This window comes from Solea solea, chromosome 2 (genome assembly GCF_958295425.1).
Source record: "Solea solea chromosome 2, fSolSol10.1, whole genome shotgun sequence".
NCBI lineage: Eukaryota > Metazoa > Chordata > Actinopteri > Pleuronectiformes > Soleidae > Solea > Solea solea.
Genome location: NC_081135.1, coordinates 9,481,253 through 9,492,842, shown reverse-complemented (window position 1 = coordinate 9,492,842; position 11,590 = coordinate 9,481,253). Strand labels below are relative to the sequence as shown.

The window sequence follows — 11,590 nt, the reverse complement described above, 5'->3', positions numbered from 1 at the left end:
CCTTCATATACCAGAAAGGATCTAAACAATTTCACATGTCGCTCTGCCATGTCCTCCTTCTTGTTCTTCAGTAGTTTTATGCTTCAGGTTTAAGTGGGCAGAAGTATTTTTCATTTGGATCGTAAACTGCTTCAAAATGCAAAAATCATACGTTTGGCAGTGAGACCCTTGTCTAAGGCTACCATAACCAACAGCTTTTTATTTTTAAGTGGTTATACATTTATGGAAAATGTATTCATTGGTAGTGTATTCACTTTCTGCCAACAAACCCTCCTAAATGTTACACACTGGAGCTGTAAAGGATTTACTGGGGCCGGTTCACGTCTCTCCATGTTCACCATGCAATTCAAATGATGGAGCACCGAGTCCATGGCAGAAGAACCGCTGCCGTTTGCCAAAGAGCAGCCTGACACACACTGTAAAGCTACAGTGGGGAAGGGGTTGTGTAGCCGCTTTTGTAACTTATCTAGAGTGAACAGAAACGGTGCTAGTGATTCAACAGCCCTTCTAAAGAATGTCGGTTTCTCTCTGCAGACTGGAGAAGAGCCAGAAGATGAGTGAAATCGGCAGAGAGAAGGAAAAAGGTAACACATACGCGCATATACTTACAGAATACTGTGTCACTGTCTTTTTCATCCTGGGAGTCGGTGTGTGCGAGCCCGGGCTCTCTGTTCTGTCAGTGTTACTGTGGTTTTGTTCTCATCTGGAATCTGTAAATGTGTTCCTTCACTCGTCTTGCCTCTCACTTGGTGGTGAGTGTGTGTCAGCAGGTTTGTGTTTCTGATTCCAGTCTGTGCGTTGCGAGCCGACTGCAGCCCAGTTGTTGGTGCCTCTGTGGAAATCAACAGCGGCAAACGACGCAGTCCTGCTGTTCCTCCTAAATGAGCCAGCTGCATCATGGGAAAGCATTCAGGGATAGTCCAGGGTGTTTTGAAGTGTACCCACACGTACTCAGTTGCTGAGGCTCACGCTCTTACTGTAAACATGGCTGCCAGCGGGGACACAAGGAAAGACAGATTGAAGCCTCTTAACAAAAGGTTCTCCTAAAAAAAATAGACGCTTGCTTGAGCTCACAGTATCTTAAAAATGTGTTTTCTGCATTATATTGCTTTTATACAGCATGTTCTGATTAGAAACTGGTCCGTGTCACAGTGGAAACCCCTCACTCCCTGCACCAAAGTTCGTAGAGAAAATTTATAACACAGTTTCACAGTTCTGATTAACCTTATTGAGTAAAAAACGCAGCAGTAGACCAGCAGCTCCTATGTCTCCTATGTAAGATAAAAACACACATTTTCTCTTTGGACGTTTGTGTGGGAGAGTAAGCGGTTTACCTATTTCAAAAATATAAACTTTTAAAATGAATTAAAGGCATTCAATTGTGATGTTTAACTCAGGATTCCTCCGTTGCTTTGTTTCAATGCAAGTGTCAATTGGTTTTTAGTGATACAAACAGTTCATTTGAGCATAACAAACAATTCAGATCAAGTTCTTCTACTGATGTTACTGTGAGACTGTAGCAGCTGTATTTGTGTGAGAGTGCTGATTATGGGATGTACAGTATCGTTGAGCAAAGCAGCGTCAGGGACACATAAAGCAAACGTGTTCTAATGTGAGAGTAAATATGGCAGACTGCAGATCGTGTATTTGCCTCAGTTGAACTTCACACAGCAGCGACGACTCTTCTTCTTCTTCTTCTTCTTCTTCTTCAGCATTTGCATAATTTGCTCTGAAAAGACGCAAATTTAGTCATGGATTCGTTTGAATTCAGTCTGTTTTTCTTTCTGTCACACGCTCATCTTCTGTTTCTCCACCCCTGACTTTCTCACACACACATACAAGCACATGCACAGCTCCCATAAGGGTCAGATAGGTTGACTGCATCAAACTGAGGAGTTCAATGGAGCAAGTGACGTGAGTGAGTGTGTGTGTGTGTGTGTGTGTGTGTGTGTGTGTGTGTGAGAGGGAGAAATTTAAGTCTGTGAGAAGCAGACAGAGGGGGACAGGTCGATGTATTTCCCCCTATGGTTTCATAAATCTCCTCTCCTCTGCTCTCTCATGGTTTAGGACCAGTTGTCATTTCCTCTGGTTGGCTTAATTCCCTCCCTGGGCTAAATTCATTTAAATCCTACATTCAGATTGTGTGTTGGGTTTTGTGGTGCATGCGTTGTTTTTGATTTGTCTTGAAGCCACATAAGCTATTAGAGATTTTTTTTTTTTAAGTCCTCTCTCTCTCTCTCTCTCTCTCTCTCTCTCTCTCTCTCACACACACACACACACACGCATGCACGCACACACACACACAGACACACACACACACTAAGCCTAACATAACTGGATTAGGACTCGGCTATTTAGAGAGAGAAGGAGTGAGAGCGAGTATTGAGGTCAGCCTAATAAACATTCATCTCATATCCCAGCCTGGCTGCAGCCGTACATACAGCATGTGTTTTAACCAGCAACCAGTGACATGAAAATAATGTTTGTGAGTGTGCATGTGTGTGTGTGTGTTGTGTTGGGGTTTTTAGATCAACTGCATAAAGTGTTTCCTTCTATAGGATCTTGCTTTGGGGTGTTTGGAAGTGTTGTTGTATGAGGTACTGACGTGTAGTTAGCACTGACTGCGCTGCGTCGCACTCACTGAAAAACATACCTGCCACACTGATTTCAGCCTTCAGCATTTTCAAACTATAAAGTTTACATCATTTTATAAACCACTTACCACCCTTGTCAAAGTCCATAAACAGAATCTGTGGTTTTCATATTACAGCACAGCAGAGTTGTTGACTCTCTGCTGCCTCCATCAGTGAGTTCAAATTTCTTATTTGGTTACTTTGACGTTCAAAATCCTACATTCAGATTTACCTAAGTGACACATAATTACCAAACGAGGCAGCAGTCGACCAACAGCACACAGCTGTGTCCCTGTGAGCTGAAACCTTCCTTTATGGAGTTTGGTGTGATATGTCTAAAATATCGTAGATTTAAGCAGACAGCTAATCCCAGCTGATAGCCATGTTTTCAGTAAGAGAAAGCCTCCTTGTTTCAGACTGGTTCTCAGTGCAGGAGATTGCGCACAGCGCAGTTAGCACTGAGTATGTGTCAGTACCTCATATGAACACATAAAATAACCCAGAACTGTTATATATAAATTAGTCAAAAGACATCTGCGTCTATGTGTAGATTTGGTCTGTGGTGCTGTACTCTCATGCAGTTCTGCTCTAAACTGTTTTGCCAGTTCTTAAAATGTGATCTTTTTTATTTGGATTTGCATGAAAAAAGGTTTTGATTTACTCAAAATTATTAGAACTTATTTTCAATGTACATTTACACCACTCCTCTCTAACAGTCCCCCTGTTTCTCTCTCCCTTGTTTCTGATAGAGACGTTGATCGAGTGTGTGAAGAACAAGGACCTGGAGAAAGTGAGTAACTATTCAACAAATCCATAATTTGAACACTCTTCTGCAGCGTTTGTCTACATGTGGTCCCACTCGTCAGAAAACCATACATTCAGCCTCGTCAGAGTGGTCATGTTCTGCAGTTGACGATCAAAATGTTGCATCGAAAATTGCATCTTGTTTTCATTTTTAAAGCCCATCTGACCCCTACTTCACTAAAAGCTGCAGGAACTGCACCAGAAGGGGGCGGACCTCATGGTGCTGGACCAATCGGACTGCAGTTTGTTGCACCATGCCGTCAGCACAGGAAGCAAAGAGATGGTCCGCTACATTCTGGACAATGGTAACTGTAGCCCTGTTATGAATTATACTTATCATCTCTTGTAATGACTCTAGTTTAATCAGGTCATTTCAGTGCCACTATTTTGCTTTTTCTGTGATCCTTACCCTAAATTATACTTATTTGCCTCAAAACTGAAATGAAAACATATCATAACAATGCACATTGTTTGGCAATAGCAGCAGACACATTGTAATGCACTTAAACACACCCCTCTGGCAGCGGATGTTGACGAGCCCCGAGACTCTATTAAGACAGATCTTAACCGAGACCAACCAAGAAGTCAGTTCCAGGCTTAGTAAAGACCAGATGCTGCAACATAAATGACATAGTCTTGTGTTTGTGGAGCTGGAGCAATCCCAGCTGACACTGGGCCAGACTCTGCCTGTCTACAGTTACGTTTTATCTGTTTGTCTTCCAGCTCCAAATGACCTGCTTGACATCACAGAGAAAGAACAGTAAGTACATTAACGTTTGTCATAATAATGTTCCGCCACAGTTCATCCACTATTGGTTGATAGTGGTGTTTGACAGAAGTTGGGATCAATAATGTTGTATTACCGCCTTCTTTGGATTCTTCTTCCTTTCTTGATATTTTGGTTCTTGAATAGAGTCATTTTAAAAGTGTCTATCTGGTAGTTTCCACTGGCTTGACCCGCCTCGTCTCGGCACAGCACGGTTATTAGCGATAGTACCTGACCCTTTTTTTAGTACCTGCTTTGGCGAGGTTCCAAGCGAGCTGAGGCGATACTATGTGTGACGTCGCCAGACTGCCGGCCACTGATTGGTCAGAGTTCCGTCACAGGAAGTGGCATGAGCAAGACGTCCGACACAAGAATCAAGCCGAACAATGCAGATCAGTTGAATAGACGTGGGTTAATCTCCAAAAATGACCAGGGAAATGTCTAAAATCTAAATATTTAACAGAGGAGTCTGGTGTATTTAGCGACAGCACTGCTGATCACAACTGAATAATTATCTACGCTGGCTTAAATTTATCATATCCTAAGAATAATCTTTGCCGCTTAATCTCACAGTTTACCGGCACAAATTACCCACATCAGGTAGCTGTAGATCAGCAGCTCCTGGATCCCTGCCAGGTAAAAACACTGATATTCTCTGTGGACGTTGGTTTGATAGAGTGAGTGGTTTGCAGAAAAAGACTGTGAACATATTCTCAGGATATCGGTGATGTAAGGTTACGCATATTTTTTAAGGTCATGTTTGATGAGGTGACCCAACTGACAGCCACTATGAAACATGTTTTTTTCCTGTCACATTAATTAAAACAGATTAAAGGACATAGTAGAAAAGACTGCAGATATAAAATGTGGTAAAACTTCCGCACCAGCTTTAATAAAGTCTCACTGGGCCCAGGTCTGACTTTATGTGCCAAGCTTTCTAACAAATGATCCAGCCTTTAAAGAGAATCAACAGAAGAAAGCAAATCAAAGCAGTGGAGTGCTGAATCATCTGTGGGGCTCAACTCTCTCTTTTAGATGTGAGCTGCTGTTATCTCATGTTTTCTCTCTGTGTCTGTCTCTTTGTCCGTCTCTGTGGACAACCAGCGGTGAGACGGTCCTCCATCGCGCTGCCTCCCTGTGTCACAGGACAATATGTCACTACCTGGTAGAAGCAGGAGCCTCGTTGATGAAAACAGACCTCCAGGTAGGTTCTGCACACACGGGTGTGTCTGAGTGGGCAACAGTTGTGGGACTCATATTCACATTAACTGACAAAATAAATTAAAAATACAGCCTAGAGTCATTTGTATTGATGTGTTCAGCACTCAGCCACAACTGTGAAGTGTTTTAAAAGGATTTCATTCTTCACAATCTTTATTTTATTTGAAACATTGAAGAATTCTCTGCGACTTTGTTTAAAAAAATAAATGCACTGATCAACCACAATATTACAGAAAGACACCTGTTTCATTGTTGTGGCTGATCTTCTCTTAAAATTAGTGATAGGAATCAGTTATTGGTCCGATTTTGGTCAAAATAACTTGTCAGATACAGATAAAAAGTCAACTCTGATACAATCAAAAATCCTATATTTCTCTTTCTTCACTTTGCACAAACTCTAAAAATGTAAATGCTTATTCCTTCTTTTTGGGAGAATAATGTTTGTTACACATTTGGAGAATTATGTCTTTGAAAATGACTGTATCGGAATAATATTTGTAACAGTAGATACTCGAGTTGTTGATATCGGACACAAAAAATGGTATTGGGACATTCCTACTTAAAATATATTCATATCTTAATTTAAGTTACAGAAATGGAGGAATCCTTTACTCTAACCCAATGCATCAGGGAACTACGGTGGCTTTTGCATTCCAACAAGGGTTTTTCCTCTTCCTCTGTTGGCTGGTTTGTGTCTTTAAGGCTGTTCTACAAACATTCTGTCCTCCACGAAGCAAGCGCCTTTTCCTCAAGCACATTTATAAAAGGCTTTGTCTAAGAACCAAACAATTTTACACTTTTACAAACAGTACATCCAATTTCTGCTGATAAACACTAATTAATAATTCAGATATTTTATGAAAGCAAAAGGCATTTACAATGCGTTGTGCTACTGTTGGTGCTGGAGAGAAGTGACAAAAATCTGAACAATGGGAGGTAATTAAAAATCTGCGGGAGCCTTAACTGGCGTGTGGAGGGTTCTTTTTTTTTCTCTTTAAGCTTTCGGTTAATGACCTCAACAAAAGCGAACCAGGAGGTCATGGACAAATAATTAAACTTTTTCTCATGTAGTAATTATCTTTCAAATAACCATAATGTTTTTTTAATGATTGATTTTGAAGAGGTTTTCATATGAGATCATTATCATTACTGAAATGCAAAGGATGATTCAACGTTAAAAGGTTCTTCTCTGCCTGTTAAATATTGATATATATGTATGTATATATGTGTATATATATGTATATGTATATATGTATATATATGTGTGTATATATATATATATATATATATATATATACATAATTATATCATATAAATATATGTAATTGTATCATTATGTCATGTGTTATTTGAAGAGGGATAATGCACAGAAAGAAGTAACATTAACCTTATATACAAAACATGATGTTCTGTTCTGGGTTTTAGCAAAAGTGCTATTTTCTACTTGTAATTCCTGTGCAGGTAGATGGATAAATAAATTAGGAGAAAAACATGATTTAATAAAAGAGCACAGAAGAACAGAATTAATAGGCAAAGACATGTTTTCCGAATTTAAATACGACTGCAGTGTTTGCTTTTATTTCCCAGTCATTGTCCCTTCTTGGGCTTTATAAACTTTGTTTATTTATTTCTGTTTTGTACAAAGTGTGGATGTGGATGAGTGAGAGCACTGTATGTAACAGTGGGTCACACAAATAAACACGGTGACGGAGAAAAAAAAAAAAGAGCGCGTACACCGTGACGGTCACAGTGGCCGCTGAAGGCTCCGCTGCATTGACTGCAGCAGTGTGTGCATGCGTGTGTGCGTGCATGCGTGCGTGTTGTGCTTCCTCCTTCATTTGTGTTCAGTTTTCCATGGAGGTTTCAACCGTATAGAAAAGCTCCTCACTGTCTGGACTCAGCAGTGACCTAGATACAGAGAGGAGAGAGAGGGAGCAGAGGAACGGGAAAGGGAATGGGAAACAAATGACTTGTGACGACTGTGATTTTAACACTGACTGTAAAGAATGCTCGTCGTCTGGACGGTTAATGCAAACTGGAGGCTTTAGCAGCAGCTGTGTTGTGCTTGTGTGAGCTGGAATTGCAAAGACAAAGGTACAAACACACTCTGGACTCAACTAATTAGAGTCTGTTCTAAATTCTAAAAGTGATTCAGTGCCTCCCTCCCTAAAAGCATCCACTCAGAATACAGCGTTGTGTTGTGCATGGTGTTTCTTTCCAATGACTCATGCTGTTTATTCCATATCAGTCACTCATTTCTCATTTTCATTAGTCGGAAACAATGCCACTTTAACAGCAACTGCACTTTTCAATTATGGTCAAATGAGAAATGGAAAAGTCCAGTTAATGTGCAGCTCTACTCTTCGCCATCATACTCTCTTTTAGACACAGCAGCTGGAGCCTAATGAAACACAGAATCTCTGCCTTTCCAGCACAGAGACAGGGACCGATGAGCAGAGCCAGTTGGAAAAAGTCTGTAACTGTGGTGTTTTGATTCAACTATATCAAATCTAAACATTGACTGGAATAACTTTAAAGCAGGAGTCTTAAAATGGTACTTGTAGATTCTTTGTAGGAGACACAGAGACACAGAGACACCAGGTCGAGACAGTGATAGCGTGTGAAGATTAGGAGAATGTTTTCCAGATGGTGCCGTACCAGACGGCAGCCAGTTGCAGTAGCTGCCCCTTGCATGTCTTGCCCCTTGCATCTTATTTCTGTTGAAAGTACAGTATATCAGTAAAAACTTGTACCATCTCTCCAGGCAACTCTCAGTGGTCGACTTGCATCTAAAGAACGAGGTACAACACTTTGATGGTGTATAGGTTTATTTATTTATTTAGTTTTTTGGCTCCTCGCCCTGAGAGATGAAGACGAATTCTGTGACCTTTCTTGCTTGTACTCTATCCTGCCCTGCAATGCTTTAAACAGATGTGATGACCACTATCTCATCATGTAACAGATGCTGAACATGTTAAGATGGAGCTTTAACATGTCGTGTAACACCCTTGCCATTACACTTATAGACGCGTGGTTGTGTGTGTGCGAGTTTGAAGTTCGCTTTGAGCACGTTTTATGGACGCGATCCACTCCTGCCGTCCCTCAGGATCTTTGGTGCTGCGGTAAAGTGTTCCTCCCTGTGCTTGCGTCCGACAGTCACCATCTTCACTTTTAACCCAAGCGGACAGTGAAGAGATGACACATTGCCCGGTATATATGCAGCCAGTATATTTCTATATGCCTGAGTGCGATGGGATTGTGTGATGGACTGTACCTGTCGAGTCCAAATGTGCTTAAAAAAAAAAGTGTAACTCTTTGCACCTCTTTCAGGGCGACACACCTAAGAACAGAGCGGAGAAGGCTCAGGATGCTGAGCTGGCCGCCTACCTGGAGAACAGACAGCACTACCAGATGATTCAGAGAGAAGACCAGGAAACAGCTGTTTGAAACTGTGGGACTCTCCATGAGCAGGACACAGACGAAGAAGCTGCCGTCTTCTTCCTCGTGACAGCAGGTCATGGGGGCCACTGTGACGGGAGGATTCCTGACATATGTCGTTCCTGGAAAACACAGCGTGCAGGCGGAAAGGGAAGCTGGACCAACATGTGTTTTTATCATGGCAGTGATCAGAGTGAGTGATGGAGAACGGTATATGCTGAGTCTACACACATTAGACTTTATCTTTCAGAAGCTCAGTGATTTAAAAAAAAAAAAAAATAGAGTGTTTGAAGTCCAGAAAGTAGAAGCTGCTATCTGACGTTTGTACAGAGTTAACTTGAACGCCTCGTGCTTTGATTCTCTTTCATCTCAAACTAAAGCCATCATCTGCCATAATATCAATGACACTGCCATGTTTGTGTGGATCAATTGTCTCAGTATTAGATATGAAGTTTATATAGCAGGCGTCAGTGGAAATGTTGTACTTGGGCCTCACAAGCCTTGACAAGGTGAACAGGCCTTACTCTGCGAATGCAACTTTTTGTTAACGGGATTATGGCATGAGCTGTGTGTGTGTGTGTGTGTGTGTGTAGCGTTGCAGAAGATGGCTGGAGTAAAGTCAACTGAACGTTCAGCAGAGAAAGGTAGAAATCTTAGCCCAGTGACGAAAGAAACCGTCATTTTCAGGGGACCCTGAATTCCCACAGTATCGGTTCATGTAAATCTGACCATTTTTCTGCTTATTGAATTACTTCGTAATGGACCAAAGGGCAATTAAATTAAATTTTGAGTTTCAAGTGATCTTGAAACTATGTAAAAACGTGGGGAATTCTCCAAAGATTGTGTAGATTGGCTGTTTGTGTGAATGCAAAGGTCTGCAGATATTATCCTCAAATTCTCCTGACATCCGTAATCCGTAGCGAGTAAGGCTACGTTGAGATTAACAGGCAGGAGTGACAGATTGTTTCCAGATGAGATTTTTCCCCGGGCTGTGTGTACACACAAATACGATCCCAACATTCAGATTTTCAAATCAGTGTTGTTCAGTGAATCATTGAAGGTACATCTTATCTGAAATATCTCCTGCTTTAATGCTAAGCGGTCTGACATGTTTGTTGCATGTTTATATGGACAGTCATGTTCACTGTCCTGTAATCAATCAGATTTGATTCAGATTTGAACGATGTAGCTTGTGATTTGATCGTGGCCCAAAATGTGCAAATATTCTGCGTCCTGCTTGCTCAAGCCAGGCTTCACCCACTCGTCTGCATCCTCCTGACTCAGGAAAATCCCCTGCTGCGTTTGACGTATATGAACAATCAAACTCCGGATAATATCTGTACCAAATTTGACCAAGAGTTCATGTCTGAAAATGGCTTTAAAGAATGTAATTTGCATGTGAACTCGGCTAAGTTTCATGGCAAAGACGCAAGTGCTGAGTTTTGTGGCGCATTTCCAACAAAACCTGGTGAATCAAAAGGCATTTGAGTTATTTAAATTAAGCCATCACACTTTACGATGTACGTCATTAGCTCTGGCGTTAGCTGCAGGCTAGTAGCTGCTGGTTTTAAGCTCTTTGTCGTTAAACATAAATAACATAAATAACGACAAAGTAAACAGATGAAGGCAACTCAAACAAAGTCACCCGTGAAGGTAACTCTCCAGTTTCTCCACCAGTTCTTCTGTAAACGTAATCACCAAGAGAAACACAGGCATCAATGACGATGATCATCTTCTTCTTTTATTATTATTTGAGAGCCTGGTGTGTCTACATGGGATTTTCTGCTGCAGCTTAATGTCAGTCACACATTCCATTAAAGAATGATAGTTTCTGTATTTAAAAAAAAATAAAATATATATATATATTTATATATATATATATACGCATATATATCTTTGAAAAGAATGTTTCATCATTCCACAAAAAAATAAATGCTAGTCAGTGGCAGTTTACGGTCATTTAAACAGGTTGTCCAGCTGAGATGTGAGCAGGAAAGCAGCAGGAAAGCAGCAGCAGCAGCAGCAGCAGCAGCAGCTGAGAATGAGGACGTGCCCACATCTGTGATGAAAAGCAAACAGTGTGTGGTGAGTGAACGGACCTCCAGTCCCCTTTTTAAAGAAAAAAAAAATAAATAAATCATATAGTAGTTGATTTTTGTCTAAAGTTTGTACTGTACATATTTCCAGAACAGAGCGGTGTTTGTTAAACCAAAATTAAGTTCACTGACTCTTCTTCTCTTGTTTTGTTTTTGCCTCTGGGTTTTAACATTTGAGCGGTGTTGGTGTTTCCAGATTAGTTTCACACTGACGGTAAACTCTTGCGTGTTGTGCATTGAATTTTTAATTTACACTGTGGCCAATTTAATCTTAATCCTGTTATATTCTTGTTATTGGTGTAAAAATAAATGGTTTTAATCTTCTTTTGGGCTGCCTTTATATATATATTTTTTTTTTCTCCGTTCTGCACTTGTTTTAATGTTCTTTGATATAAGTATAAGTTGTTTTTTGAGATGATTATGAAGATAATAAAAATGATTATGTTTGACAGAGTTCTCTTTTTTTGATTACACAAATTAATTCAACATTTAATTACTTCTGACTCTTATTATGTTGTGTTTTTGACCTTGCTCTGTCTGTAAAGTGCCTTGAGATTATGTTTGTCGTTGTTTTCTGACTATTGAATTGAATTCTGCAACAAGATGTCTATATACTGTATACTGTAATTGTA

The 11,590-nt window shown here is 40.5% G+C and overlaps 1 protein-coding gene across 9 annotated transcripts in view; it reads left to right on the top strand.

Annotated features, from left to right (window-relative positions):
* The window catches only part of LOC131455096 (diacylglycerol kinase zeta-like), an 80,568-nt gene extending 69,161 nt beyond the window's left edge, over positions 1-11,407 (top strand). For 7 of the 9 annotated variants that reach the window (XM_058622605.1, XM_058622606.1, XM_058622598.1 and 4 more), the window contains 6 exons: positions 535-584; positions 3,383-3,423; positions 3,622-3,742; positions 4,161-4,197; positions 5,308-5,407; positions 8,755-11,407. In XM_058622605.1, the coding sequence (XP_058478588.1) occupies positions 535-584; positions 3,383-3,423; positions 3,622-3,742; positions 4,161-4,197; positions 5,308-5,407; positions 8,755-8,871 (466 nt within the window). In that variant the 3' untranslated portion in view covers positions 8,872-11,407. Of the gene's footprint in view, positions 1-534; positions 585-790; positions 1,393-3,382; positions 3,424-3,594; positions 3,743-4,160; positions 4,198-5,307; positions 5,408-8,754 lie in introns of those variants that run through there. The other 2 variants (XM_058622604.1, XM_058622603.1) reach the window with 2 other exon arrangements.
* The last annotated feature ends 183 nt before the right edge of the window (positions 11,408-11,590 follow it).